Below are 12,525 nucleotides of genomic sequence, written 5' to 3' on the forward strand. Positions count from 1 at the left end.
GCGGATTTGAGTTTTTTAGGAAACCCCAGCCTGGGAGTGGCGGTGGCTGGAGCAGGATCCCTCCCGCACCGCTGCCCATCGTCCCCGCAGGGCCCGGCCTTACCGCGGCAGCGCCCAGCACAGCTCTGACTTTGAAAGTTGCTCCTTCCCCGGATCGCGGCGAGTTTGGTCCTCGCTGGAAGAGCAGAGCGAGGTTGCCCCCTCTCTTCGGAAGGAGTCAGATGTTGGTGTGCGCAGTCCTTCCCCAGACTGACCCATTCCTCCCCAGGAACCTCTGACAAGGCAGAGATTGCTCCATTTCCCACACCCGTCGGACCAGCTAAGACAAGACCATTTCTGCGTGCCTTTTGCTTTGCTTTTCGTAGTGATTCTGTAAATTATACACAGAGGATGGGTTTTTTTCCCTGGTCCGTACCTAGCAATAGATCACTGATGGTCACTTGAGGATGGATGTGCATTCACAGAACGGCTGCGGTAGCCTGAGATTTGCTTGAGGGCTTCATTGGATGATTATGGAACAGAGATGTGTGTTCACCGGTGCTTTTCCCCGTGTTCAGGTGCCCATCAATCTGCATCCAGCTGCAGCCATAGGTGGAGAGCAAGAACGTACCAATACTATTGTTTTTTGACTTTTTACACAACTAAAAAACAGCGTTGCCTGTTTTTAGCACCCTTTCTACGTCTTATCCAGACTGCTCCCTTTTATGCCCCACAGCCCAGCTCTTACCCAGACCTTTCTTACACCTTTTTTAGCACAATGTTTGAAAATACCCCAAAATAACTCTTTTTCCTTTATTACAATAGAGCCTCTAATTTCCTCTGGCAATAATTTACCCACATATTCAAGCTAACTTTTCCCTTTTTTCCCTCACCAAATTTCATCCCACTCTTCCTTATGTCTCCATTGATTATGTCACTCACAGTAATGCCTTTGTATCTCCAGCCTTCCCTTTTCTGAAGTCTGAAAGCTTCTGAGTGATGCTGTCAGCAAGTGGAAAATTCAAGGAGTTTGGCTTGGTCTGTGTAGGGAGCCGATAGGAATTTCTCACACATCAGATGGGAAGAGAGTTAAAAGACAATGGAATGTTCTTGCTCTGTATCTACATTGCAGATGAGAGAAATAAAACAGGGCTGGGAACACATTTAGCGGAGCCACACTAGTGGTGGATGTGTCTCAAGGAGTTTAGAAAGCAGCCAGACCAAGGCAGGGAGCCCCGTCTGGCTGCAGGAGCCACAGTGTCTTGAAACACTTCATTTTGAGGCTCACCTCAGAAGGAAAAGAGGATCCATCCAACTTTGTGCTTGCCCCTGCCAGCTGCAGCTCTGCTCTTCTCCCTCTGCTCACGGTAAATGGCACAACTCAAGCTTTTATGGCAGAGCACTGACCACACTTAGCACTTTGTAAAATTGGCTAATTCTTCCCAAATTGCAGAAATTAATCCAAGTGCAGATTCCCTCACAGTCCCCCAGTGAGATACTGAATCCTCAGACACACCCATTTCACAAAGTTAAACATTTATTAGGAACAAGAACTATTACAAAAAAGATATCCATAGTCTAAATATATATACATGAGGTTTAAACATAGCATTTTCATGTACCTTTAGCTATAAAAATACATTAGATTAACTGTATCCTAATTTATAAATATAGTTCTTTTCTTTAAAAAAAACCAACTAGTATTTCATATGAAAGCCTTACTGTGCAATGGAAGAATATATATACCCTCTAAGGGGTTATTTTAAAGTTAGTGTCTAGTGTTATATAACTTAGAAAATTCAGTGTGTAGAGTCAAACCCTGATTTATACAAAAAGAGATACATTGACTTTTTAAAAACTTCATAAGGGGGAAAAAAGTGAAATATATATCATACGTATAAAGCCAGAAGAGTAGGATTTTAAGAATTTCAGATTATTTCAGTCTCCACCATTGTTTATCAAAAATACAGAGATACATCAGGATAACCAGCCTTTTACTGTTTGCCTCACCTCCCTACTGTCTGGCTGCAGCCCAAGAAAACCCTCAGGTGGGCAAGAGTAAAATGTTTGTCTGAGAAGATGTTTGCACTCTTACGTGCCTTACAAAAATAGAAACTTATTTATGATTAACCCATTTGGCCTTTGATGGGGAAGGGAGGACATTTTCATCACTGGAGAGGGAGATTTACCTGTCTCACACCCCCTGGGAGGACAGGCTCCTAGTTACACTGTTGGATGTATGTCACGTCAGAAGTGAAGTGGTGTGGAAGTGCAATTTTAACGTTCACCAACTAATAAGGAAGTTTAGGCTCATGCAAACTTTTTTCCTTACTTATCGCCACCCACCTTCCTTCCTCCTCCAAAAAAAGCTCCACTCATGCAACAGAATTTGTTGCTCTCTGAGCCTATCTGTGAGCAACGGAAGGTACTGGTTAAATCCTGGCTTGCAGCAGAGAAGAAAGGTTAGACCTGCATTTCTGCTTCAAGCTCTGACATCTGGAGCAGCAATCCTCATCAGTGCTCCCTGGAGATCTGCTGATAAGCCATAAGGAATCTTGGTGGGTTTGTTCTCAGAGGACAATCCCAGAGGGATCAGCTGAACTTCCTAACAAGCTGTCACCACTAACTCCTGCACACTCACAGCTCCTGCAGACGTGGGACTGGCTGTGCCTTTGCCAGGGTTCTCCAGCAGAGTCAGGAGGAGACAAGGAGGGAAAGCAGTGAACCCAGGAACTGAAGACAGCATGTGGCTTGTCATTAATCTCATCACAATCTCATAATAATGTCTGGGTATGCAAAGAAGTTACTGCAGGAGGTACTAAGGCATGAACTTGGTGTGACAGCCACTCCATGGACAGCTGTGAGCAAGGGACAATCCAAGGCAGTTGTTTTCTTAGGGAAGGATCAGCTACTCTGTGCTGGCCACGAGATGACAGCACTCACAGGGACAAAGACTGTAAAGCTGCTGACACAGTGAAATCCAGCCACGTCTTATTCCATGGTAACGGGATTGTAGACCCTCCTCTTTAGCACTCAGGGTGTGCTTGGGAGCACCTGCCTTTTCACACTGCACTTCCAGGAATGTATTTTAAGCTACATTCATACACGACAAAGAAGCAGTGAGAAGAGCTTATAAGTTTTACTCTCATAGTAATAGTCCTGGCTCAAAAAACAAAGAGATGTTCAAAAAGCCTGAAAGTTGCAGAGAAAGAGAGAGCAGGACAGTTTCCTGCAGCTCTTCTGCTTCCTCCCCCAGATCAGAAGGACTGGTGTGGGGTGTTTTCTGTGGGGTATCTACCATGCTACATGCTCAGCATCCAACTCGGTGTCACCACAGTAAGTGCAGTGCAAAATTCTCTTGAGAAAAGTGCTATAGTGAAGGTTTGAGATACAACTGTGACTCACTGGGAGCCAGAAGGGTCAGCAAGTCAGGAACTTGCATTTGCAGCATGTGTAGTGTGTGCACACCCAAACATCAGGTTCCAAGGACACTTGAAAGTCTGTCTCTGTTGGGCGAAATACTGGCCCCAAAGGAGTCCTCTAGGAAACTCCCACAAATCTCATTCAGGGCTAGAATATCACCAGTATGGAGAATGCATATATCTTTAGAGACACCAAGATAACTCTTTCAAAGAGAATTTCCTTACAGAACCTTCCACGAAAGCTTGCACTCCCATTCCAAACTCCAGCTGCACTCTTCACACAAACTCCAGCAGCTCCAGTCAAGTTGTTCTAACCCTACCACTCAAGTCCATCTATGCCAAGGGAAATCCAGGTGCCTCTGAAGGTATTTGCCAGTACCAGTGATGGTACCAGCAGTCTCTCTTAACATGCCAGCGATGTCCATGTCCTTCAGGGGTACCGAGTTTGGAGCAGATGTCCTGCAAACACTGTGACTGACCAGCATCTGAGTCACAGGGAGCAGGCAGATGTACAGCCAGGGACTTGTAGAGTACAAGTGTGCACTGCCAGTAGGGTCAGTAAATCAGTTTGTGAAGAGCCAGTTGGCAAAATGGTGTCCAGTAGATTCAGTGTTCCTAGAAGAATAAAGACAGGTGTTTCCATTTTCCTTCCCACCCCTCCCCTCCCCCTTGCTCTGAACACGTCCCCCATGTGTCACATTCAGAGTGTCAGCATTTTAGGCCTCCTGTTTTCATGGACTCTTCTGGGAGAGTTTAATGGTGACTGTTTTCACTTCAGTATATTCTGCCAGAGCATATTCCCCACTGCAAAAGAAGAGAGGAGAAAAGCGACAAACAATTGTAGCATGTCAATGTGTATTTCCCTGAGAGAAGAGAGTTGTACATATGTGCATATTAACAGCTGCTGTAGGTGACATCAGGTCATTAAAACCAGATATGAACAACTTACACCAGCTATCTATTTGTTCCACTGCTTCTAATAACCACCAAGTACATGCACATAAGTACATACAGTTACACCCTGTTGTGAAAGAAACATGGAATGCTTTGGTCACTGTAACCCACAAGATGACACTTGTGACTCTGCCTAGTGCAAACTGAGTGCTGCTGTGAGAAGCCATACAAGAGACAGCCACGTACACACAGTTATTTGGTGCTTAGACAATAATTAAAGTTATTTTTTCACCAAAAGAAAGCTTCTGTCTACAAGATACCATGTCATCAGGAGGGCACAGTCGCTCCAGAAATGCATACTGATGAGAGAGCCCACCACTGCATTATGTCTTGGTTGGTGGTAACTGTTGGCTCTATTTCCATGCCTTGCCCATGGGAAATCTCTGACATCCTTTAATTAGCCAGGCAGTCAGGCAAAGCAAACCATAAGGTCTCAATATATATCTATGTCCCATCTGAGGATTCATTTATTTGTTGTGCTTAGCAAATGAGGCACCTGAATGTCTCGGAGCAGCAGATGCACCAGAACATTTACAGAAATGGTTTCTGAAATTAAATCTGGCTTGTGAAAGGAAAGGTGTGTTAGATTCTTCTGAGGAGTCTGCTGAAAGGTCTAAGAAAACCTGTCTCCTATATAAGAAGAAAATTAAGATTTAAGACAATGTCTCAGCTCTGGGTCTAACTCATAGGGTAACTAGTTAGAGCTGAAATGTTTGGTAGCCCCACAGCAACAGGCCAGGCTGGGAAAAGGGACAGAGGGCTCTTCTGTAATTTGGCAGCAAACTTGGAAGGTAGGATATAGAATGATTTGGGAGATCATTCCTTCCCACCAGAAGAGGTCCAACAAGGAACAATGATACAGCAGCAAAAAGAGGCACAGACACCACCATGGAAAGATGGGACAGGTTTGGGGTGGACACCAGTGTCCCCAGCCATGGTGCCATACTTCTCCCTTCATCTGAAAATCTAACTAGTATGGAAAAATGCTTCCAAGTGGACTTGACTGAACTGGAGCTATTAAAAGCTTATAAAGCAGATGAAGGTGCTCCTAAAGGAGTGCTTTACATCCACGCTCTACTGGCTTAGCACCTCCCTGTGCAGCATGCTGCAAGCCTGATTAAACTTTAAAAGCAAATTCAACAGCGTTTTCACAGTCACAAATGTTATTGCATTCACTACCCACACAGAAACAAAATATTGAGCAAAACTTACAGTTCTCTGCCATTGCCTGACATTTTAAAGCCACCAAAAGGAGCCTGTGCATAGAGCGCATTGTAACAGTTGATCCTACAATAAAAACATCAATTTTAGAAAGACAATTCAATACCAAAGAAAAGCAAGATGATTACAACAGCAACAATACAATAAAAGGCTGAAGTCTCTCAGTTTTCTCTTTTATGCAGTTCAGTTACTTGAGAAATCAGATTTTAGCAATAAAATCTTCTTTTGCTGCAGAAACAGAAAACATCTGAGTACTTCTCAGTCTGACCTACATCTCACTTCATATCCTCTAATGGCAAAGACATTCATGCTTGAGCTGGAATTTATGCCATGTTCAGAGTCATGATTAAAATAAATAGTCCAAGCTGTTCCCTAATTTATTAAGCACATTCTGAAATGAACATGTTTACTCAGAAGGCTGTCTAAACAGTCACAACCAGGCCCTAGCATCCACTTCCAGGTATAGAAAATATTTGGACTGTATCAGACAATTGTGTCACAGTAAAATAAAACCACTAGGCCCATTTCTATAGATACTTGGTAGAAAAAGCTGATGCAGACACTTCCCCAGCATCTCAGTAAGATCAAATGACTGAAGGTCATACAGCACAGGTATGGCTTGTGCTGTAGGTCTGCATCTTCATGTGTGTTCAGCACATGTATCCTTCAAAGCCCAACATCCCATTTTTTGTAAGTATTTGAGGCAGATTCTTCTGGTGCCAACTCTTGGAATTAATCCTCTGCGTCAGAATCAGACACCAGATCAACTTCCTGTCTTGAGCGGGACAAAAATCAGGACTCCATCTTTGAAACGATTCTAATATAAAGAGAAATTTTGTAAGCAAAAATAGCTGCTCTTCTTTGTGACAGTGGTGTGTTGCCATCTACTGTCCGCACTGGTTTGTGCAGCAAAGTCCCATCTGGTGCTGGCTAAAGATCATGAGAATTGCTTTTTCGATGTACAGGGTTTGGGAAGGCATCACATCTGGTGGACCTTACTACAATCCCAACAAAGAAATACTTTGACTGAAGGAAAACCAGTCCATTTCTTGACACACTGTCTGGGCCTCACCACCTTATTTTGAGGAACAGATGTTGCTTCTGAGCAGAGTATCAAAAACTACGCAGGCTACTAATACATCTTACCTCCAGCACTTAGAGAATCACAGATATTCTGAGTTGGGAGGGACTTACAACGATCATGAAATTCAACTCTTAAATGAACGGTACATATGGGGATGGAGCCCACAACCTTATTAGCACCATGCTCTTACCAACATGACTGCCAAGTCCTAAATCCCTCTCCCCTCTCAGGAAACAAAGCCCCAGCCCACCCTCTGTTCCCAGGCTGCTCACCAGACTGTTCCTGACTGCAGAGCCGAAGCCAGGGTTAAGGCTCTGTCCAGGTTCTTGGTGAACACCGCGGCTGTGAGTCCGTACTCGGTGCTGTTGGCTCTTCTTATCACCTCTTCTATACTCTTGAACTTCATAATTGGCTGAACTGGCCCAAAAATCTGCACATATCAATTAAACCTTAGTACAGGAAAGCATCTCCTAATTGTGGTAATGTTGAAGTAATCAGAATCAGATGCTCTCTTTGGATAATATATTTAAAATGTTATATCTTAGCTTTCTAGGGGTTGCTTATAGAGTATCTTAAAAACTACTAATTAAACTTCAAAGGAAGCATTGTGATGTGCTGTAGTAGTTAATAAATGTTAAGATCCAACAACGAATGGATCATCTACAACAATCAAAAGAAGCAGAGTTAGATCTGGACAAGTTACAAATGATTCATCCTTACTCCATTTACAGCTCTCCGTTTGAACTCTGAAGCTGAGTGTACTCAAGTAACAATTAATTTATTTCAGGGACTGCAAGTTTTCTTCCTTGGTTTTAACCCTGATTTTGTCACTGTATGCATTTTATTTGCATGCAGTGCATTTACCACGTCTGTGTTTGACCACAAATTTGGCTTCCCAGGTGCCGGTGTAAAGGCAACAGGCATACAGAGGGCTTCCCGAATTTTGGGATGGAGTCTCTCATCAGGTACAGTATCAAAGGTGGAGCCCTTTCTTGGTCTGCAGGGTCTCACAGCACAATAAAGCCCATTGAAGGTGAGATACAAACTAATTTTGGCCACTTTTAGGCTCATCCAAGTATTTCTAAATGTCTTTGTTTTGGGATATCCAGGCTCTTAAGTGGAGCCTCAGTCCTAGGCAAAGGATGAACATTTGCAAACAAAACTGCCAATGAATGGAACCGAATAAGCTTTGTGAATCATGGCTTGGGATTTGGAGTCAGTTCATTAAGAAAAGGTCTGTCATGGGATTTTCAGCTCTTTTTCTCTCTATTTTTAGCATGTAACTCATGCCCTGATATCTTTCCCAGGTTCCTTAGAGATTCTGTGGCAGATCTGAGACATTTAAACATCTTGCCAGGAGTGAACAGCAAGCAGCCCCATAAAAAGCACTAGGCTAAACTATAAAATACAAACGCCAGTTAGACTTTGGCAACTACTTATTTTCCATTAGGGAACATGATGAAAAGTAGATTAACTTTTATTTCAAAGGAATATCACAGGATCTAATCACATGCAGCTTGTTCAACATTTCTGCATATGAATAATGAAAGCCAGAGTATTAGATCTGCACTTTGCTGGCTTTGACCATGTTTTCATATAGGAAAGAAATAGTCAGTCTCAGGGGATTTTGCCATGAGAATGGAATCTGGGATTGTTTCAGATGCTAAGGCTGCTTCAGAGAACTTCAGTGGCCATTCCTTTGTTCCTTACCAGGATAAGGTTCCAAAGTTATTTTCCTACCTTCCTGCAATAAAGCAACCCCTTCTGTACAAAGTAGTGGAGCAAGAACACACATTACACTATCCACTGTCACTGGCAATTACAGGGTAAATAATTGCTCCAGTTTGCCACAGTGTCAGTTATTTTTACTCAGTTATTTATATTTAAAATTAAGGATGCAGACAGACCCCCTCCATCACCACTATTTCTTATTCTGAAGCAGCATTTATCTAGGTGATTTGTACCTCTTCTTTGGCAATTCTCATGTTATCAGTGACCTCTGAAAACACTGTGGGTTTTATAAACAGTCCTCTGTCTTCAATGGCAAGACCACCACACTCCAGCTTAGCGCCTTCTTTCTTCCCACTTTCTATCAGCTCCAGGATTTTATCAAACTGTTTTTGGTCAATCTGTCAGACACAAAAGGAAAAGAAACAGAGAGCAGCATCTTTGTTATCATGGTTCCAGAGAGGAGTCATGGAATGTGGCCCAGGGGCACGTTTGCAGGGCACTGTCAAACTGGGTCAGTTTACAGCTCAGTTTAGGATGTGGCAGTCAGGCAGCAAGCAGGGAGAAAGACAGGACATGGGCATAGCCCTGAGCCACAGAAAACAGAAGGTGAAATGACATGTGACAGTTTAATATAATCTAATAGTTTGCTGCTACATGGAAGGGTCTCCCCACTTTCCCTTCCTGGGTGTTTTGGATATGTGTTCCCACAGCTCACTCACTTGAGCTCTGGGATTTGCTGACCTTCTCCAAGCACAGATTTATCTCAGTAGCAGTATGAGAACAGTCTGAGATGGACTAGCAAGCTCAGCAAGGGATCTGACCAGCAATAGAATCAGTACAGGAGAGGGAGAACCAGGGTATAAGAACTATAAACTTTGCTGCATTGTGCAGCTTCACCCACAGCTCCTTCTCCCCCTCTGGAAGAACCTAGCAAGCTCTGCCTCCACCTCCTTCCACACTGCATGCTACATGAACAGCCTCAAAGATAAGCCCTGTTGGTGGGGTTACTTCAGAACTGTTATACCAAAGCCTTGCTTTTAAAATCAGAATAACTTTTCACAGTTCTTAGAGACTGGTACAATCCTGCATTTTTTTTCTCTGTACTGGGAGCCACAGCCTCACTTTTAACTACCAACCTTGTCTATCTCCTCCTCACCCCCACCTAAATATGGAGTAATCTCAAATAGTGAGTGCTGCTGTCATTAGCCTTTAACCAGGGATTTCCGTAGGAGTGGGGAAAGGCCAGTTCAGTGGCAGGACCCTGAAGCTGCACAGCTGCACCAGTACTCAGAGGAGACATCCTGTAGTCCACAAGCACAGTGTGTCCTGTGCTGGGAAGAGGTGCAGAAGCCCACAGCACTTCCATGCTCCTTCTTCCATGCTCCACGTGCAGCAGTGGACTGCAGAACTGCAGGTCTCAAACACATCTTACGTGACGTGTAATTAAGTGATGAAACTCCTCATCACAGCAGGCTGGAGATGGTAAAAGATTTATGGTGATGTTTTTAAAAAGAAAAACTCAACAAAAACCTCAACAAATTTATTGAGGTGATTAAATAAAAGGCTCCACCCACTGGTACAAGGTGTCCTGGAAGCCTGGGGGGTTACTTTGGTTGCCAGGTATCTCCAGATGCTTGTATGGCTCAATCCCCCTGCCTAGGCATCTGGTTTTATTTCAGCAGGGCCAGTTGCCAGTTGGGACTGTTTACACGGAGTGTTCCACACTTGACTCCTCCAGATTACAGACTATATCCTGTCTCTAGTTAATCCTGGCCACACACAATCCAAGTTTTCATGCTTTTAGACAAATATCAAAGCTGCAGGAGGGTGTCCTTGAGGTACTTCTGGTACACCGTGGAAACAGAGCCCAGCACATCTCAGGGCAAAAAGATGTGTGTGTACCACATGCACTGTGGACAGTGTGTTCTAAGTGCTTGTGTTCTCTCGTGTTTTAAGGTGCTACTTAAGGACACAATTCATGCTACTGCCCCAGGAACTGCGTGCCCTCCTGTAGGATACAGTATCACACTGAGTTTGGCAGGTGTCATACACATTGTCTATTTGTCTGGTTGCTTAGTTGCCAAGTGCAAATAATTCAAAAATATCTGCAAGTGCTTTCCATCCTGGCATGTCTGTAATCCAGACCAATCCAGTCCATCCACTTCACATCACAGAAAACAAAACAAGGATATTTATACAGCTGTAACTTGTTGCAAGGCAAACTACAGTTAGATGAAAAGACACTGGGGAAAGAAAACATTTGTAAAAATGACATGCAAGGGTGGAACTGTTTGTCATTGTAACTAGAGCTTGCAAGGCTTGTTTAAATTCTGTCCCCTACTCCACTATTATTTATGGTTCAAGCATTGAATTCAATTAAAAACACATGATCTGGTAAAGCAAATTCTACTATTTGTTCATCTAATTCAATAGAGAAGGCAGCTTCTAAGGATCACTGCAATACTGAAAATCTGGGAGCCCCCAAATCTTCATCTCTTGCTTCATTTCAGTCAAAACTACAAGGAGAACTTTTTCTATGTCCAAAACTAGTGTTTGTAGTCCTACAAAATAGCCCACAACTGGGTCCAACAGACTGTTGGAAACAACCCTTTCTACTTAAATGTTTTATTTTCACACTTTAATCCTGAAGTGCATGTCTACAGTCTAAGGAAAAATATTCACTGTCTTATAAATCAAATTATGTGCATTGGGCTGAATAGCTCCTGGCTAACAAGTGCCATCATTAGTGCTTATTTTATTTCTGTAGGTTAGGTGTTACAATCTACAAATCCCACTGTGTGGGGTTCTAAAATAACAAAACTAGTCTAGTCTTATTCTAATCTAATCACTGTTCTAGTACCCCAGGATGTTAGTCTCATGTAATGCTGTTTGCTGTTCACAGTTGTATAATGCACTGGTTAACCAGTTTGCCATCTGTGCAGATTTACTTTATTGCTTCCTGTGATACAGCTCCCAGGAATCCAAAGTTAAAAACTGCCCTTGGTCTGCATTTGAGGTTGGCACTCTGCTCAAACAGTCCTGATCACCCCTCAGGTTTCTTGTGGTGTCCTTTGAATTCCAGCCAGTCAGCACTGCCAGACACATGTGAGTTTTGGAGAAGTCTCATCAGAAGCATGCCTCATTTCTGTCTAAATTTAATACTGTTTAAAGTTGACCTAATTTTAATCAGAGCAGTACAGTTTATATCAGCATAACCCAATATGTGGCTGACAATCTTTTCCCCACTGCCATGCCACAAGCATCCATGCCAGTGAACAGTAATCCACATCAGGGGACTGACGTGAGTAAAACCTTTCTTCTTGACTTCCAAAAAGGCTGGATTAGACCTGAATCAACCAGTTCCCCAATCTAGCACAGTGCAATGCAGGAACAAACAACTACACATAGGACCACTTTGCCAGGACTAGCTTACATCAGTTTCAAGTTCTTGTGGAACAGGATTGTCATCACCTGCAGCTGATGCAGGACCAAAGAGATAATGGGCTACAACCACTGTCAGCCTAAAGGCTGGCTTTAACCCCTTCCCCCTGTTGGCTTCTAAGCCAGTGACCATCCCACAATGGGATCTATGCAGCATTGTTGTAATGCTGTTGCATATCCTCACCCTGACCCACACAAAAGGAGAATGAAAGCATCAGGCTGGATCTGAAGCATCTCATGGGGAGAGATGAAGACGACAGATTTTTCCTGGTGGTTCGTCCCTTATCCATCAGTTCAAGTTAAAAAAAACCCTCACAGCCAAGCAGGTTACTTCAGGGACAGTGGGGAAAAAAATATCTGGAAGCTTTACATTTGAAGAGTAACTTGTGGGCAGGTGTGAATCTTTGCTACTTTCGGAGGTATTTTTAAGTCCTTGTGACACTGCATCATTTCTCTCCTCTGCTTAAGTTTCTGTATATGCCCACAACATAGGCTCCAGAGAGTGAGGAACCATAGCTGCAGAGGAAGCGGTTGTTCCTTTGAACTGGCAACCACATAAAAGCTTTGGGATTTACAGTTTCCTCCCACTCCCTCAACACCTTCCCATCCTGGCCTTGACAATTGCATACACAGAAGTTCAGGTGTGTGTGTGTGCTCTCTCTCCTACAAGTGTAACAGGAAAGCCAGAGCAGG

General features: G+C 43.4%; 2 protein-coding genes across 3 annotated transcripts in view; both read right to left on the reverse strand.

Annotated features, from left to right (window-relative positions):
• Positions 1–190, reverse strand: part of LRRK1 (leucine rich repeat kinase 1) — a 76,998-nt gene extending 76,808 nt beyond the window's left edge. Inside the window, exon 1 of one of the 2 annotated variants that reach the window (XM_017736543.1) lies at positions 104–190. The gene's annotated coding sequence lies outside the window, so the exon portion shown is untranslated. The remainder of the gene's footprint in view (positions 1–103) is intronic. The other variant, XM_017736528.1, reaches the window with a different exon arrangement.
• A 2,188-nt stretch (positions 191–2,378) lies between these two features.
• ALDH1A3 (aldehyde dehydrogenase 1 family member A3) overlaps positions 2,379–12,525 on the reverse strand; it is a 33,648-nt gene continuing 23,501 nt past the window's right edge. Inside the window, exons 10-13 of the mRNA XM_017736547.1 lie at positions 8,625–8,789; positions 6,933–7,090; positions 5,568–5,642; positions 2,379–4,205 (exon numbers count right to left, since the gene is read on the reverse strand). Of these exons, the coding sequence (XP_017592036.1) occupies positions 4,133–4,205; positions 5,568–5,642; positions 6,933–7,090; positions 8,625–8,789 (471 nt within the window). The 3' untranslated portion in view covers positions 2,379–4,132. The remainder of the gene's footprint in view (positions 4,206–5,567; positions 5,643–6,932; positions 7,091–8,624; positions 8,790–12,525) is intronic.

Source organism: Corvus brachyrhynchos, unplaced genomic scaffold (genome assembly GCF_000691975.1).
Source record: "Corvus brachyrhynchos isolate BGI_N302 unplaced genomic scaffold, ASM69197v1 scaffold200, whole genome shotgun sequence".
Lineage (NCBI taxonomy): Eukaryota > Metazoa > Chordata > Aves > Passeriformes > Corvidae > Corvus > Corvus brachyrhynchos.